Source organism: Theropithecus gelada, chromosome 3 (genome assembly GCF_003255815.1).
Source record: "Theropithecus gelada isolate Dixy chromosome 3, Tgel_1.0, whole genome shotgun sequence".
NCBI lineage: Eukaryota > Metazoa > Chordata > Mammalia > Primates > Cercopithecidae > Theropithecus > Theropithecus gelada.
In genome coordinates, this window is record NC_037670.1 from 74024447 (window position 1) to 74043332 (window position 18886).

The following is an 18886-nucleotide window of genomic DNA, read 5'->3' on the forward strand; positions in this document are numbered from 1 at the left end:
AATGACATGAGGAAAGTAAAGAGCAAGCAGCACAAACTCAGGCAGGCAGGTGGTGGTGCACATGAGCAGGAGTGCCTTGGTGTTGGAAACTGGGAGTGGTGGGGGTGGTGGAGTGCATTCTGTCCTGGGTGTATGTTGTTTGGAACTGTGGATCCTATGTAGACATACAGTCAGAAGTACAGGTTTTTATATGGAAGCTTTTTTAAAAACACCATCCAGGCCAAACAAAACACCTGCAGGCCATATCCAGACGCCAGGCCACTGATTTGCCACTTGTGGCATAGAGATACAAGCAGTGTCTCGGCGAGGGGTCCTCCAGTGTGGCTGGAGGGTCTCAGGTTTGTGGAGAAAGTGGGGAGTGAGGCTAAGGGTCTGTTGGGGGCCAGACTGAGAAGGACTTTGACTGCTTTGCTGGGGAATCTGAAAGCTATTCTTCAGGCTGGGGCACTACTGAGGGTTGTTTGAGGAGGGCAGTGGCCATTTGGTCTGTGCTTTGGGAAGATAATCCTGATGGCAGGTGATGAGTATATTAGGCCACATGTCAAGGCACAGAAATCATTAGGTAAAGCTGTTTGGGTAGGTGATTGGGCTTAAGGGATTGGTTGGCAAAAGAAAGGTAAAGTGAAATGTTTCTGACTTTAGCTGTCAATCTGTTACCCAGAATTGGCCCAGCTAGACATTTGTATCACTGGGTATCTTCCAGCCTATCACTTTTGCTTTGATCAGAACAGCACTTTTTTTGTTTTAAATTGTAGTAAAATATTCATAGCATAAAATTACCATTTTAAACATTAAAAAAGTTGAAAACATTTTTTTGTAGAGACAGGATCTTTCTATGTTGCCCACGCTGGTCTCAGATTCCCTGGCCTTAAGCAGCCCTCTTGCCTCAGCCTCCCCAAGTGCTGGGATTACAGGTGTGAGCCACCCCCGCCTTAATCATTTTTAAGTGTATGATTCAGTGACATTAAATATACTCACATTGTTGTGCAACCATCACCACTGCTGTCGTTTTGATGTTTGTCCACCTAATATCTCATGTCCCCCCAGTATTAGAGGTGGGCGGTGTTTGAGTCATGGGGGCAGATCTCTCATGATGGCTTGGTCCCATCATTGAGACAGTTAGTTCTCTCTATGAGTTCCCACGAGAGATGGTTGTTAAAAAGAGCCTGGCACCTCCCCATTGCCCTCTTTTGCTTCCTGTCTTGCCATGTGATCTCTGCATATGCCAGCTACCCTTCAACCTACTGCCATGAGTAGAAGCAGCCTGAGGCCCTCATCAGAAGCAGATGCTGGTGCCATGCTTCTGGTACAGACTGCAGAACCATGAGCCAAATAACACTCTTTTCTTTATAAATTAACCAGCCTTAATTAGGTATCCCTTTAGAGCAACACAAATGTACTAAGACAACCACTCTGCCTCTCTGGAACTTTTAGTCCTCACAAACTGAAACTCTGTACCCATTTAACAATAACTCCCCACCACATCCTCCCTCTGCCTGTGGTAACCTCTGTTTTATTTCTGTGTTATGTAAGTGGAATTGTGCAATATTTGTCATTTTGTGTTTTGCTTATTTCACTTTGAAAACAGCATAATTTTATAACATATCTTCAGGATTTGAAGTTAGATTCTTTAAATGAGAGTATGAAGCTTAAAAAAAGTTTGAAAACCACTGACTCATTCTCAAATTGTTACCATTCTCGAAGTTCAGCCTTCTTGGATTTCTTACTGAGGGCATTTACTTTATGTCTTCTTGTTTGCCTTTCTGTCTCTAGCACGTTAATTAGAGGGCTTGATGAATGAACAAAGCTAAAAAATAACAGACCAGCCTAATTCTTGACATCACTCATGCATTGCTTTGGTAGGATTGTGGAAACAAGTTTTTTTTAAGGTCACCTGTCTGTGTGAGATGTTCGTAGTGGTGCTGAGGGCAAGTCTCAGAGTTTCCTAGGGTAAATGTTCTCCATCAATTCCGTAGCCAAAAGAAGCTACTCTCAGGGCCCAGTTTTCCCTGAAGATTCGGATCTCAGATCTTCATGCCTCAAGGTGTCAAATTCTGGCACTGCATGCTTTCTGGTGTGGAGAAAGAGTGTAATTTGATTTTGAGTTTTTGGATTGAAATTGCTGGTTGGAGACTTATGTTTTTTCTTTTTTAATTTATATAAATTTAAGGGGCACAAGTACAATTTTGTTACATATATTGCATAGTGGTGAACTCTGGGATTTTAGTGTCACTATCACCTGAATAATGTATATTGTATCCATTAAATAATTTTCTTATCATCTACCCTTCCCAGTCTCCATGGTCGGCTACTCCCTACTCTTTGTCCAAGTGTACACATTATTTAGCTTCTACTTATAAGTAAGAACATGAGTATTTGACTGTTTCTGAGTTGTTTCACTTAAGATTTTTTGTTGTATTGTTTTAATTGAGACAGGGTCTCACTCTGTTGCTCAGGCCGGAATGCAGTAATGCGATCACAGCTCACTGCAGCCTTGACCTGCTGGGTTCAAGTGAGTCTTCTGGGTCAAGTGGTCCTCCCAAGTAGCTGGGACTACAGGTGTACGCCACCACACCTAGCTAATATTCTTTTTATTTTTTCTAGAGATGAGGTTTCACCATGTTGGCCAGTCTGGTCTCAAACTCCTTACCTCAGGTGATCCACCCACCTCGGCCTCCCAAAATGCTGGGATTACAGGCGTGAGCCACCGTGCCTAGCCCAAATGTTTTTGTTTTAATGAAGAACATAAATGGGGTATTCACCCATTTACCTCATGTGCATACTTGAGTGGATTCTATATGAGGAAAAAAAAAATTTCCTTAGGTTTAATGTAATTTTTCTGAAAAGAGTACTCAAATGTCTTTTTAGAATTGTACATACAGGAGATAGGAATCTAAGTGTACTTTATTGGCATAGTTATCAAAGCGTTGTATTGCTGATGCTAATAACATAATATTCAGCAACTCACAGAGATGGAAAGGATGTTAGAAGTCATTAAACTTAACCTCTAAGCCTCACTCTTCCGACCCCAGTGGTGTTAGGAAAGTTTATAATGTTGCGGGTGGTGAATGGAACATAATGAGTAGTTTATAATAGATGTTCAGTAAAGAAGTCAGAATACTGACTGTTAATGTTAAAGTGGACTATGTCCACAAGAGAAGGATCAGTAGAGTACGGGGACTAAAATCAGAAACTGTGATGGTGAGTGCAGAGGAGAAACATTTTAGAAGGTGGAACATGATACATGTCATTAATTCTCTGGACAGCTATCATGTAGTGGAATAATTGATTTTTTTATGTAGTGCTAAGAACAAAAATGTTACTGTGGATTATTGTAGCTTCAAATGAATACGAACTTTATGAGACTTGGATTGACATTAAGCTAAACAGGCTGCATTGAGATACAGAGGAGATTCTAATATTCATTGTGGTTAATGATACAAGTATAATAAAATTCTTAATTACAAGGAACATATCCCCATTTTACGCATGGCCTTTGAGGGCAAGGACTGTGTTGTCCTCCAGGCTGTACTTTGGAGGGTGCCTGCCACCTGTCAGGCTCTTGCTGATTTTTAATGAATGAAATTAAAATTATTTTAAACACCAGATTTACATTTATCCTGCTATCCAACTTGTATTGAGTAATATATGCGTCTGATCTTGCTTAAAATGTTCTTTTTTTTCTTGAAAATATATTAGTTATATCTAAAATGTCCTTGCCCCATTTTTTCTTGTTCTTTGTTTATCTCATGGATTGTTGTAAAGTGCTTACATTCAGTGTCAGCATATTAGTTGTAACCTTTTATTGCTATTGATATCTATAAGTACGTTAAGTAAATCTTCATTTTGCTGACCTCTTTGAGGATGCATGGCATCAGCAGATTCTCTCTTTCACTGGACAGGTGAGAGATTAGCAGGATCAAGTCAATTTTTCCCTTTTTGCTTTGTTTCCTTCAGAGCAGCAAGATTCATTGTCTAGCAAGAGGGAAACTGTGTTAAATGGCGGAATTTGTCTTAGTGGTAATGGTTTAAAGAGTGCATGTAAATTATACAGCTAGTTTACACAGGGTCTGATAGGTACCACTGCAGGAGATTCTTTTTAAAAAGCTGTTTTAGCAAGACAATCATTTTAACTCAACCAGATTAATAGCATGATAATTAATAACACAAGAGCTTTTCAGTATAAAAATTGGCTTGTAGATAACATGAGATGGCAGTTTCCTCTTGCCTTCTGAGATTAGTGAGGCTGCTTTGCCAGATGGGTTTCCATTATTAACAAGGGAGAGAGTCTTCCAGGGCCTCAGATGACAAGTTCCTGGGGTAATTTGTTTACCTGTTAACTCTTTGAGGGAGAGCAGCAGGATCTGCCTGCCAGGGTGTGGAGAAGTTGTAGGAGACACGTGAAAGTCAGAGCATGTGGTCCTCTAAAGAACAGTTTTAGATTCTCTTCCAAAAAGGGCAGATGGGTGGTGATAGGAACACAAGGATTCTTTCCCCTTGCAAATGATTGTTATTCTTTTATCATCTCTTCTGACCATTTTCTTTTTCTGTGCTTTGTAGGAAACTGGGTCCCTTGAAGAATCTACAGATGAGTCTGAGGTAAGGTGGTGACTCAGGAGCCCTCGGATTTGTAGCTCACCACGTTGTTCTCTTGAGTTGCGCTGCTTTGCTAAATGCAACATTCGCAGGGGCTGAGGGTGTAAAGCAGGGCCGTAGGTAACTGAGCCGTGGGGAAGAGCTTTTAATATGCCAGTTATCTTAAAAAAGATTAAATGGATTAGCTTAAAAATTAAACAAGAAAAGGAACAAAAAGTTTTCATCTGGAACAATATTTTAACTTGAAACATGTTGGCAGTGGGAAAATTGATACAAAGTTTTAGAAATTTATCTCAACACTTTAACATCCCCCTTGCCTGCTTTTTAAAAATAGCGACTGTAGGTTTTATGATGTTTATTCTTTCTTTGTTCTTTTAATGAATGTGACATGTTTATTGGTATAATTTTTGAATCATTGAAATTGGAGTTTGCTTCTTAAAAAGGGAACTACCTTAAAAGTTGTTAGGGTGTTGTGATAAAAAACAGTTTCTTTTTTTTTTTTTTTTTTTTTTGAGACGGAGTCCCGCTCTGTCACCCAGGCTGGAGTGCAGTGGCGCGATCTCGGCTCACTGCAAGCTCCACCTCCCGGGTTCACGCCATTCTCCCGCCTCAGCCTCCGAGTAGCTGGGACTACAGGCGCCCGCCACCACGCCCAGCTAGTTTTTTGTATTTTTAGTAGAGACAGGGTTTCACCCTGTTAGCCAGGATGGTCTCGATCTCCTGACCTCGTGATCCACCCGCCTCGGCCTCCCAAAGTGCTGGGATTACAGGCTTGAGCCACCGCGCCCGGCCCAAAAAACAGTTTCTTAAGGAGAATGATATATAAGGAAGGACTTTTTTAAAAAATTATTTTCAAGTCTGCCTAAGAAATGTTTAAGTATAATATAAGTTTTTTTTGTTTTGTTTTTGTTTTTGAGACAGAGTTTTACTCTTGTCGCCTAGGCTAGAATGCAATGGTGCAGTCTCAGCTCACTACAACCTCCGTCTCCTGGGTTCAAGTGATTCTTTGGCCTCAGCATCCCAAGTAGCTGGGATTACAGGTGCCCGCCACCATGCCCAGATAGTTTTTGTGTTTTTAGTAGAGACAGGGTTTCACCATGTTGGCCAGGCTGGTCTCCAACTCTTAACCTCAGGTGATCCGCTTGCCTCAGCGTCCCAAAGTGCTGGGATTATAGACATGAGCCACTGTGCCTGGCCCAAGCATAATGTAATTGGCTTATCAGTTTTCTAGATGGACTCAGAAGAAGTACATTTTTCCTTTTAATATTTTGTTTCACTCAGAGGAATGAAAATGTACCTGTGATAACCTGCTGGAAATACACACTGACATGACTCTAGCCATGATAATCTATTACATTTGGGTTGATATTGCATAAGCTTATGTGATTTTTGTTGCTTTTCCAAGGAAAAGTTGGGCTTGTGCATGTTTCTGTAGAGAACAGCTTATATATCAGGGATGTCCAATCTTTTGGCTTCCCTGGGTCACATTGGAAGAAGAATTATCTTTGGCCAGACATAAAATATACTAACAATAGTTGATGAACTAAAAAAAATTGCAACAAAAAATCAAACAATGTTTTAAGAAAGTTTATGAATTTGTGTTGGGCCGCATTTAAAGCCATCCTGGGCCACATGTGGCCTGTGGGCCATGGGCTATATATTATGTCATTGCGTAGTCATGGTTTCTAACATTTTCATTGATAAGGACTTCCATTACTGTGGGGCTCCTGGTAAGGCATTTCTGAGTTTGCTTATAGATAGGGTATATTTGTTAATTTCTCATAGAGTATTGAAAAGCATTTTAGGTTACCTTATTTTAGAAATCTCTGGTTAACTAAGATTCCAGTGTTCCTAGATACACTGTATGGTACAGAATCATACAGTGTTGGAATTCTGTCCAGGAATTTCATTTTACAGGTGAGGAGGGTGTTGGCAGCCACCTGAATCTAAATCTTTCCACACATGCTCCAAATACTAAACAGCTCAACAAGGAGAGCAAATAAAAGCACACACAATCTAGGCCTTCCAGTATAATTAGCAAACGGGGAGTAACACAAACTTCAGTGCAAGTGGGGAAATAAACAACATCCAAAGCCAGCAGAATCGGCTCTGGAGTTGACGCTGGAGCTGACAGTCAGATGGAGACTGGGTAGAAATGAAGAGAGTACAGCTGAGACCCAGCTGAGGCAGAATGCACATAAAAATCATCCTTAGTGAGAAGGGGGCCCCATTCTTAGTGGGGAAATATGAGAACAGATGTGAGACTTGGTAGATTTGGAGAATTTAAAAAAAGGAACTTGAAAGTATATGGGACTTTAGGTGACAGAGTTGGATGGTGTTGCTTTTGGGAGAGATGGGGGAGGCATCCCTTAGAGGCTTGGCAGTGAAAGAAAAGGACAAAGCAGAGGAAATTAAGGGTGCCCAGAGACAAAGAACATCATCAGATCAGGAGACTTACTACTCACCACGAAAGGATGCCACTTAGAAAAGAAAATGCAGAAACCTGGTAAACCACACAGATGCCTCACCCCTTCTTCCCTAGTAGCATCTAGTACTGCTATCCAGGAAAATCCAAGTCATTTAAAAATGAATTGAAATGACAGGTAACATCCATAAAAAGCTGCTATAGAAAGAAAATAGAATCAGAAAGCAGAAAACAATAACATAACACTCCATCGTGAGTAGAATATCTATAAACAAGCATTTGCAGATACAATAAACTACCTTAACATGTTTTTTGTTTTGTTTTGTTTTGTTTGTTTTGTTTTCTTTTTTGAGGCAAGTCTCACTTTGTCACCCAGGCTGGGGTGCAGTGGCACGATCTCAGCTCACCGCAACCTCGACCTCCCAGGTTCAAGCAATTCTCATGCTTCAGGCTCCTGAGTAGCTGTGATTACAGGTGTGTACCAACACGCCTGGCTTACTTTTGTATCTTTAGTAGAGACAGGGTTTTGCCATGTTGGCCAAGCTGGTGTCAAACTCCTGGCCTCAAGTGATCTACCTGCCTCGGCCTCCCAAAGTATTGGGATTATAGGCGTGAGCCACCGTGCCTGCCCACAGTAAAGTACCTTAAATCAGATATTTAAAAACTATATTAGAAATGGACAAAGAAACTAGGAAGTTAGGGAATGAGAGTTGGCCAGACTGAGGAGAGAAATGGAAGGAAAAGGTAGTTGTTTTAAGGTTGAGGAAAGTGAGACTCAAATGTGGCCTGATTGTCTAATGTCCTACAGCTGATGAGTAGGAGAAAGGGATTCCAACTCTGGGCTCTTTCCATTGTCTTGCTGTCTAGCCTCCAGTGCCTGCTGCTTTGGATAGTGCTAAAGGACTGGAGGTGGACCCTCATTTGTCACTTGGCCATACCTTGTGCTTTTTGTGTGACCTGGGCATAGCACTTACCTCCCGTATTCTTCAGTTTCCTCGTGTGAAAAATGGGGCTTGTTGCTTGCCTTGTATGGTTGCTGTGAAGATTACATATGATTAATATTCATAAAGCATCTTGTATAGAGCCTAGCACATGGGAAGCACTTCCTAAATATTAATGACCTTCAGTTTATATTTTAGATATTGTCATGGTGGCTCATTTTCCAACTTGGTGCTTCAACCTGAGGGCTTAGAGAGATTCCTCCCCCACTTCTCCCCGCCTGACCTCCGCACCCCCCGCCGCCACTAGCTCTATGAAAGCAGTTACTCTCCTAGATACTACTGATTCTACTGAGTTTATGGACCAGCAAAGTAGTCAGAATGTTGACAGACCAGGTTTAGGCCTTGTAAGTGTAGTAAACCTGTTTGCAGTTGAGCCTTTGAAGACTTTGGAGTTTTTTTACTCAGTTTGAATCACTTTCCAGTTCCAGGAGCAATATTTTGAGACACCGCTCAGTCTGCCAGAGAATCCTCCTTCATCCATTTCTTTGTTCTCTATTATCTCTTCTCATTATGTTTTGTAACGGTTAAACTTTTTTTGAAGGACAGGCATTTTCCTTATATAGTTCTACCTTTTCCTTATTCAAGTGCTAGGATAATTTCCATTTCCATAAAGAATAATGTGTAGTGTTTTCAACCATGTAACAGTTTATATATCATTTTATGAAATGCTGCATTTCATGTAAACTGTGCTTTTATAGTATATCAGGAAGACTTTTAAGTTTATCTGAAGGTCTTATTTTGATATATGTTTGGGAAAAGAATGTTGTCTACCTAAAACTGGCCATATGTTTTTCTTTACTCTTGAAAACTGCAACCAAATGAAATGAAATTGTTGAGTTAGTATTATTAATGTAAAGGAAAGTGGTGTATATGCCAATATATAATACTTTAAAAATTTTAATATATTTTGCAATTAAAGTAGAAATGCAAAATCATATTACAACCAAGATAGTTAATATGTCATTTAATAGGCTACATAGTTAAGGGTCCTGCATTTAAGGTAATAATTGGTTGTTGCAAAATTCTGTAGACTAACTAAACTGGTCCTTCCAGCTAGGATTTTTTGAAAAACATGCAGTGTACTGTTTATTTCACCTTGATATTATGAGCCAGATTATTTCTTAGATGGTGTTTTATTTTGAAGAGCATAACAAAGAAGTACATTATCTTCAAAAGGATTTCACTCCTATTGTGAAGCACTAAGATCTTTTCAATACTTACGGATGATTGCTCTTGTGTAAATGGTAGCATAGTGAGGTGGGAGCACAGGGGAGTGAGTGAGTGGTCAGGAATGGCTTCAGTTGGAATCTTCAAGAGTGAGTATGCCTGGAACCTTGGGAGGAGAGTCTGGGCAGCAAAGCTGGGTGTCTTTGGGAAGGAGGGAATGTATGTGCAGAGACTGAGTCATGGAAGAGTACGTATGTATGCATGTTCAGCCAACCATGAGGCACTCAATGTGGCTGTAGTGTAGGAGGAGGGTGGGAACAATGAGGCTGGCGAAGGAAATTGGTGTGGTTGTGAAGCCCCTAATGTATCAAACCAGGAAGTGTGGACTTGATTCTGCGGCCATCAGGGAGCCACCCCAAAGCTTGATTGTTGAGGGTAGGGAAGGGTTATTGAGGGTATTGTTGGTGACAGATGAACTGGAAGGAGAGACGATAGCAGGAAGATCATTCATGAGGTTCTCATGGAAGTCCCCATAAGAGATAGGAGGAATGTAGGGGCCTGGGCAAGGCAGTAGCAGAAGACAAAGAGGAACTGACTCCAAGAAGATGCCGGGCGCGGTGGCTCACGCCTGTAATCCCAGCACTTTGGGAGGCCGAGGCGGGCGGATCACAAGGTCAGGAGATCGAGACCACAGTGAAACCCCGTCTCTACTAAAAATACAAAAAAAAAAATTAGCCGGGCGCGGTGGTGGGCGCCTGTAGTCCCAGCTACTCAGGAGGCTGAGGCAGGAGAATGGCGTGAACCCGGGAGGCGGAGCTTGCAGTGAGCCGAGATCGCGCCACTGCACTCCAGCCTGGGCGACAGCGCGAGACTCTGTCTCAAAAAAAAAAAAAAAAAAAAAAAAAAAAGAAGATGCTTCTTGAGTCCAGTCAATAGGAAATATAGGGCAATGTGGAAGAGATGACCTAGATGGGGAGTCAGGAAGATTCCAGTGTCTATTTCAGCCTTGTTACAGGAAAGTGAGTCCAGTGTAAACAGTGAGAGGAAAAAGATGTTCTAATCCTGAATTCTGACCCTAAAGATTGATTTCTTTTTTGTTTAGATTATTCTTTTCTTCAAAGTGGTACATTGCAATCCACTGGTGACCTCTTTTATATGGTTTTCTTCAGGCTGAAACAAATAATATGCTTTTGTATTAAATATGTTTTCAAACAAAAGCAAATAATCAAATTAATTTCTGGGATTTTATTTTATTTTTTAAGTCCTACAAGTTACTGCTTGTTAGAGGCAGGTCTGAGCCCCCTTTGGAGCAAAGGTGTAATGGAACAAGTATTGTGTGAGAAGTCTACTCTGATGATGATGATTATTACAAAAATGAACAGTTATTTAGTATGGAAAACAGTGCTGGGCACTTTGGTATGCTCTTTAGGTATCTTAATCTGCCCTGTGACTTGGCCACGACGATCGCTTCTGGTTTACAGATAAAGACACATACTTCAAGTTTTCGGAAACTTGCAAGGCTACCCAGTTGGTAAATGGATTTGGATCCCGTAGTTTGACTCCAGGGCTCCAGCCGCTAGTTATACTGCCTTTAACTTCCTTGTGACTTTCTGATTTTAGGCCAAACTCTTCTTCTGTGTACCTTTATAGAATTTGACAGGATTTAAAAAAAAAATCTTTGGAATTTTCCCTATGTATAAAAATGAAATTTTTGGGTAATATTACAGATTTTGATTTGTTCAACTTGTAGGAAAATATACCAATTTCAGAATTGCTTTCTATTCTAGAGAATAGAGAATAGTTGATTTGTATATAATATTAATTGTTTAATAAAGTTCCTGTTTTACTACAAAATATATAATGCTGTTTATTTACAAAACAATTATAAAATATTTATAAAATAATGTTAACTATAAGTGAGACCTCCTTAAAAGTACTCATTTCTATATTTAGAAATTTAACTATAAGAGCTTTGTATAATACAAAAATTTGGAAACAGGCTAAATATCCAGAAATAAGAAATTGATTAATAAAGGTTTATTCATATAATCCATATAATGGATTGTTATTCTGCCACTAACTTGATTAATGGCATTAATATTTAAGTAAAGAAAATATTCATATGTCCTTTTTCATGCTATCTTTATAATTTAGAAAGCTTTTTATAAAAATGCCATTAAGAACAGGAGTTGACAGGCGTTTTCTGTAGAGTTCTAGGTAGTAAATATTTAAAAGCTTTGCAGACAGAGGCAATATGGCACATATTATGTAGGTATGTAACTGTAGAAGTGTAAACATCATGCTTCGTTTACGGGCTGTACAAAAACGATGCTTGACTGGAATTGATCTGCAGGCTGTAGTTTGCTGATTCCCGATTTAGGATGTGTACTGGTTTCTCTCCATCCCACAAAATCCATATATAAGCAAAGGAAAAAAGCATACAAGACCATGTTATCAGTGGGACATGTGCTTTTTATTTTATTTACTATCATTATCTAAATTTTCATTTTTTAAATTTTCTATAATAAATATGCATCACTTATATACTTAGCAAAATAACTTTTTTTTTTTTTTAGCAAAACATATTCATCTTTATACATATTATAGGTGTCTTCTGTATTGATGTTTGGGTTGCAGAGCTATGGAACCCAGAATGAAATGGTATGTCTTTCCTTTCCCGTCTCAAACTCTCTAACAAGGGAGTTAGGAGAAAGATTTGGTTTATTTCTTAGCCAATTTTATTGTATTCAAGATTTTCTGTTAATATAAAGCCAAATTTGTTTGTTGTTTTACTACCCTTTTTTTTCCTTGAGATATTAAGTTAAAAAAATCATTTTGAAATAACTGTATATTCACATGTAGTTAAGAAATAACACAGAGGTGGGAGGTCAAGGCGGGAGGATCACTTGAGGCCAGGAGTTTGAGACCAGCTGGGGCAGCACAGTAAGACCCTGTCTCTACAAAAAATTTAAAAATTCACTTGCCTGTAGTCCTGGTTACTTGGGAGGCTGACGTGGGAGGATCACTTGAGCTCAGGAGGTTGAGGCTGCATTGAACCACGATTATGCCACTGCACTCCAGACTGGACAGCAGAGCAAGACCCTATCTCTAAAAGAAAAAAAAAAGGAGGAAAAACACAAAGATATTCTGAATACCCTTCACCCACTTTCCAAAGGGTAACATCTTACATAACTCTAGTATAATATCACACCAGGAAGTTGATACTGATACAAGGCACAGACCTTATTTGGATTTCACCCATATTACATGCACTCATTTGTGTGTGCATGAGTTTGTGTGTACTTAGTTCTGTGCAGTTTTGTCATGGGAAGATTCATGTAGCCACCACTCCACTGCTGTGAAAATACAGGACAGTTTCATCACAAGGTTCCCTGTGCTCTCTTTTTGTCGTCACAGCCACTCCTTGCCGCATGTCCAACTCCTGGCAACTAGTAATCTGTTCTCCATCTGTATAATTTTGTCATGTTATACATATTATATGCATCAAACCATATAGAGTGTAACCTTTGGAAATTGGCTTTTTTTGGTGCTCTGCTAGTCTTTTAACTAGTTGTAGGTAGACCACTCACATTTAAAGTAATGATATGTTAAGGCGTAAGTCTGCCATTTTTTGGTTTTCTGTCTGTATCCTCCGTTTTTCATTTCTCTTGTTTCTCTTTCCTTTCTTTCCTGTGCATTACTTGAGCATGTTTTAGGATTCCATCTTAATTTATAATATTTTTTAGTTACTTTGTATAATTTTCCTAGTGGTTACTCTAGGTATTGAAATATATGTACATAACTTATCACAGTCTACTGGTGTCCACAACATTTTGCCACTTCCAGTGAAGTGTGGAAACCTTACTTCCATTTAGTCCCTTTACCCTCCTTGCTTTTTAAGTGCAATTGTTTAAATATTTACTTTACGTACTTTGAGCGCCACATCAGTTGGTATTGTATTTTTTGGCTCCAACTATCAAATGTCGTTTAAGAAACTCATGAAAAGAATAATCTATTATATTTACCCCTATTTTCACTCATCTCTGTGTTCTCTTCTCCTTTTTGAAGTTCTAAGCCCTTTTTTCTGTTATCGTCTATCTCCTATCTTCTCTTCCTTTCTGTATAGAAAACTCCCTTTAGCTACTCTTTAAGGATAGGCTTGCAAGTGACAAATTCTTAGTAATTTGAAATTTTTTAATATGAGAGTACCCTTTATCTTCTCTTCAGTTTTGAGGTGGTTTTTGTTTTTGTTTTGTTTTGTTTTGTTTTTTAACCAGATACAGCATTTGTGGTTGGCAATTCTTTTCTTTAAGGACATAAGGTATGTTGTGCCACTTCCCTCTGGCTTCTGTCATTTCAAGTGAGAAATCCATTTTCATTTGAATTGGTGCTTCCCATAAGTAATGTGCTGTTTCCCTAGCTGTTTTCAAGATTTTTTTTTTTTTTTTTTTTTTTTTTTTTGAGACAGAGTCTCGCTCTGTCGCCCAGGCTGGAGTGCAGTGGCGCGATCTTGGCTCACTGTAAGCTCCGCCTCCCGGGTTCACGCCATTCTCCTGCCTCAGCCTCCCGAGTAGCTGGGACTACAGGCGCCCACAACCGCGCCCGGCTAATTTTTTGTATTTTTAGTAGAGACGGGGTTTCACCGTGGTCTCGATCTCCTGACCTTGTGATCCGCCTGTCTCGGCCTCCCAAAGTGCTGGGATTACAGGCGTGAGCCACCGCGCCCGGCCAAGATTTTTTTTTTTAACTTGAGTGTTTACAAGTTTAATTATAAGGTCTTTGGGCATAAGTTTCTTTTATTTTTCTTATTTGGGGTTTGCTCAGCTTCTGAGATCTGTATGTTTATGCCCTTCACTAAATTGTGAAAATTTTCAACCATTTTTTCTCCAAATACTTTTTCAGTCCTACTCACTCTCCCTGTGGAACTGTGATAACATGAATGTTGGCCCTTTTATTTTTTTCACAGGCCCCTGATAAATTCTTTTTTTTAAAATTATACTTTAAGTTCTGGGTTACATGTGCAGAACATGCAGTTTTGCTACATAGATATACAAGAGCCATGGTGGTTTGCTGCACCCATCAACCTGTCACCTACATTAGGTATTTCTCCTAATGTTATCCCTCCCCTAGTCCCCCACCCCGCACAGGCCCCAGTGTGTGATGTTCCCCTCCCTGTGTCCATGTTTCTCATTGTTCAACTCCCGCTTATGAGTGAGAACATGCGTGTTTGGTTTTCTGATCTTGTGATAGCTTGCTGGGAATGATGGTTTCCTGCTTCATCCATGTCCCTGCAGAGGACATGAACTCATCCTTTTTTAAGGCTGCATTGTATTCCATGGTGTATATGTGCCACATTTTCTTAATCCAGTCTATCATTGATGGACATTTGGGTTGGTTCCAAGTTTTTGCTATTGTGAATAGTGCCACAATAAACATACGTGTGCATTTGTCTTTATAGTAGAATGATTTATAATCCTTTGGGTATATGCCCAGTAATGGGATTGCTGGGTCAAATGGTATTTCTAGTTCTAGATTCTTGAGGAATTGCCACACTGTCTTCCACAATGGTTGAACTCATTTACTCTCCCACCAACGGTGTAAAAGTGTTCCTATTTCTCCATATCCTCTCCAGCATCTATTGTTTCTTGACTTTTTAATGATTGCCCTTCTAACTGGTGTGAGCTGGTGTCTCATTGTGATTTTGATTTGCATTTCTCTAATGACCAGTGATGATGAGCATTTTTTCGTATGTCTATTGGCTGCATAAATGTCTTCTTTTGAGAAGCGTCTGTCCATATCCTTTGCCCATTTTTTTGATGAGGTTGTTTGCTTTTTTCTTGTAAATTTAAGTTCTTTGTAGATTCTGGATATTAACCCTTTGTCAGATGGATAGATTGCAAAAATTTTCTCCCATTCTATAGGTTGCCTGTTCACTCTGATGATAGTTTCTTTTGCTGTGCAGAAGCTCTTTAGTTTAATTAGATCCCGTTTGTCAAGTTTGGCTTTTGTTGCCATTGCTTTTGATGTTTTAGACATAAAGTCTTTGCCCATGCCTGTATCCTGAATGGTATTGCCCAGGTTTTCTTTTAGGATCTTTATGGTCCCAGGTCTTATGTTTAAGTCTTTGATCCATCTTGAGTTAATTTTTATATAAGGTGTAAGGAAGGGGTCCAAGTTTCAGTTTTCTGCATATGGCTAGCCAGTTTTCCCAACACTATTTATTAATTAGGGAATATTTTCCCCATTGCTTGTTTTTGGCAGGTTTGTCAAATATCAGATGGTGGTAGATGTGTGGTATTATTTCTAAGGCTTCCATTCTGTTCCATTGGTCTATATATCTGTTTTGGTATCAGTACCATGCTGTTTCGGTTACTGTAGCCTCGTAGTAAAGTTTGAAGTCAGGCAGCGTAATGCCTCCAGCTTTGTTCTTCTTGCCTAGGATTGTCTTGGCTATGCAGGCTCTTTTTTGGTTCCATATGAAGTTTAAATTAGTTTTTTCCAATTCTGCGAAGAAAGTCAGTGGTAGCTTGATGGGAATAGCATTGAATCTATAAATTACTTTGGGCAGTAAGGCCATTTTCACGATATTGATTCCTCCTATCCATGAGCATGGAATGTTTTTCTATTTGTTTGTGTCCTCTCTTATTTCCTTAAGCAGTTGTTTGTGGTTCTCCTTGAAGAGGTCCTTCACATCCCTTGTAAGTTGTATTCCTAGGTATTTTACTCTTAGTAGCAATTGTGAATGGGAGTTCACTCATGATTTGGCTGTTTGTCTGTTCTTGGTGTATAGAAATGGTTGTGATTTTTGCATATTGATTTTGTATCCTGAGACTTTCCTGAAGTTGCCTATGAGCTTAAGGAGATTTTGGGCTGAGACAATGGGATTTTCTAAATATACAGTCATGTCATCTGCAAACAGAGACAATTTGGCTTCTTCTCTTCCTATTTGAATACCCTTTATTTCCTTCTCTTGCCTGATTGCCCTAGCTAGAACTTTCAATGCTATTTTGAATAGAAGTGGTGAGAGAGGGCATCCTTGTCTTGTGCCGGTTTTCAAAGGGAATGCTTCCAGTTTTTGCCCATTCAGTATGATATTGGCTGTGAGTTTGTCATAAATAGCTCTTATTATGTTGAGATATGTTCCATTGATACCTAACTTATTGAGAGTTTTTAGCATGAAAGGCTGTTGAATTTTGTAGAAAGCCTTGTCTGCATCCATTGAGATAATCATGTGGTTTTTGTCATTGCTTCTGTTTATGTGATGGATTACGTTGTTGATTTGCATACGTTGAACCAGCCTTGTATCCCAGGGATGAAGCCAGCTTTATCTTGGTGGATAAGCTTTTTGATGTACTACTAGATTCGGTTGGCCAGTATTTTATTGAGAGTTTTTGCATCGATGTTCATCAGGGATATTCGTCTAAAATTCTCTTTTTTTGTTGTGTCTCTGCCAGGCTTTGGTATCAGGATGATGTTGGCCTCATAAAATGAGTTATGGAGAATTTCCTGTTTTTCTGTTGATAGGAATAGTTTCAGAAGGAATGGTACCAGCTCCTCTTTGTACCTCTGATAGAATTCGGCTGTGAATCTGTCTTGTCCTGGACTTTTTTTTGGTTGATGGGCTATTATTGCCTCAATTTCAGAACCTGTTATTGGTCTGTTCAGAGATTCAACTTCTTCTTTGTTTAGTCTTGGGAGGGTGTATGTGTCCAGGCATTTATCCATTTCTTCTAGATTTTCTAGTTTATTTGCATAGAGGTGTTTATAGTATTCTCTGATGGTAGTTTGTATTTCTCTGGGATTGGTGGTGATATCTCCTTTATCATTTTTTATTGTGTCTATTTGATTCTTCTCTCTTTTCTTCTTTATTATTCTTGCTAGTAGTCTATATATTTTGTTGATCTTTTCAAAAAACCAGCTCCTGGATTCATTGATTTTTTTTTTTGAAGGGTTTTTTTGTGTCTCTATCTCCTTCAGTTCTGCTCTGATCTTAGTTATTTCTTGTCTTCTGCTAGCTGTTGAATTTTTTTGCTCCTGCTCCACTAGTTCTTTTAGTTGTGATGTTAGGGTGTTGATTTTAGATTTCTCCTGCTTTCTCTTGTGGGCATTTAGTGCTATAAATTTCCCTCTACACATTGCTTTAAGTGTGTCCCAAAGATTCTGGTACATTGTGTCTTTGTTCTCATTGGTTTCAAATAAACTTACTTATTTCTTACTTCATTTCGTTGTTTATCCAGTAGTCATTCAGGAGCAGGTTGTTCAGTTTCCATGTAGTTTTGGGGTTTTGAGTGAGATTCTTACTCCCAAGTTCTAATTTCATTGCACTGTGGTCTGAGAGACAGTTTGTTGCAATATCTGTTCTTTTACATTTGCTGAGGAGTGTTTTATTTCCAATTATGTGGTCAATTTTAGAATATGTGCCATGTGGTGCTGAGAAGAATGTATATTCTGTTGATTTGGGGTGGAAAGTTATGTAGATGTCTATTAGGTCTGCTTGTTCCAGAGCTGAGTTCAAGTCCTGGATGTCCTTGTTAATTTTCTGTGTTGTTGATCTGTCTGATATTAACATTGGGGTGTTAAAGTCTCCCATTATTACTGTGTGGGAATCTAAGTCTCTTTGTAGGTCTCTTAGAACTTGCTTTATGAATCTGGGTGCTCCTGTATTGGGTGCATATATATTTAGGATAGTTAACTCTTCTTGTTGAATTGATCCCTTTACCATTATGTAATACCCTTCTTTGATCTTCGTTGGTTTAAAGTCTGTTTTATCACAGACCAGGATTGCAACCCCTGCTTTTTTTTGGTGCTTTTCATTGGCTTGCTAGATCTTCCTCCATCCCTTTATTTTGAGCCTATGTGTGTCTTTGCACGTGAGATGGGTCTCCTGAATGCAACACACCAATGGGTCTTGACTATCCAGTTTGCCAGTCTGTGTCTTTTAATTGGGGCATTTAGCCCATTTACATTTGAGGTTAATATTGTTATGTGTGAATTTGATCCTGTCATTATGATGCTAGCTGGTTATTGCTCCCATTAATTGATGCAGTTTCTTCATAGCGTCAATGGTCTTTACAATTTGGCATGTTTTTGCAGTGGCTGGTACTGGTTGTTCCTATCCATGTTTACTGCTTCCTTCAGGAGCTCTTGTAACATCGGCCTGGTGGTGACAAAATCTCTCAGCATTTGCTTGTCTGTAAAGGATTTTATTTCTCCTTCACTTATGAAGCTTAGTTTGGCTGGATATGAAATTCTGGGTTGAAAATTCTTTTCTTAAAGAATGTTGAATATTGGCCCCCACTGTATTCTGGCTTGTAGGGTTTCTGCTGAGAGATCTGCTGTCAGTCTGATGGGCTTCCCTTTTTGGGTGACCTGACCTTTCTCTCTGTTTGCCCATAACATTTTTTCCTTCATTTCATACTTGGTGAATCGGTTAATTATGTGTCTTGGGGTTGCTCTTCTCGAGGAGTATCTTTGTGGTGTTCTCTGTATTTCCTGAATGTGAATGTTGGCCTGTCTTGCTAGGTCGGGGAAATTCTCCTGGATAATATCCTGAAGAGTGTTTTCTAACTTAGTTCCATTCTCCCTGCGACTTTCAGATACACCAATCAAATGTAGATTTGGTCTTTTCACATAGTCCCATATTTCTTGGAGGCTTTGTTTTTTGTTTTTTTTTTTTTCCCACTCTTTTTTCTCTAAT

General features: G+C 39.3%; 1 protein-coding gene across 3 annotated transcripts in view; it reads left to right on the forward strand.

The window, feature by feature from the left end:
- The window catches only part of VPS41 (VPS41, HOPS complex subunit), a 187427-nt gene that overhangs the window by 6533 nt on the left and 162008 nt on the right, over positions 1 to 18886 (forward strand). For all 3 annotated transcript variants that reach the window (XR_003118549.1, XM_025379273.1, XM_025379272.1), the window contains exon 2: positions 4561 to 4599. Coding sequence is in view for 2 of the 3 variants with exons in the window: in XM_025379273.1 (XP_025235058.1) it covers positions 4561 to 4599 (39 nt within the window). In the remaining variant the exon portion in view is untranslated. The remainder of the gene's footprint in view (positions 1 to 4560; positions 4600 to 18886) is intronic.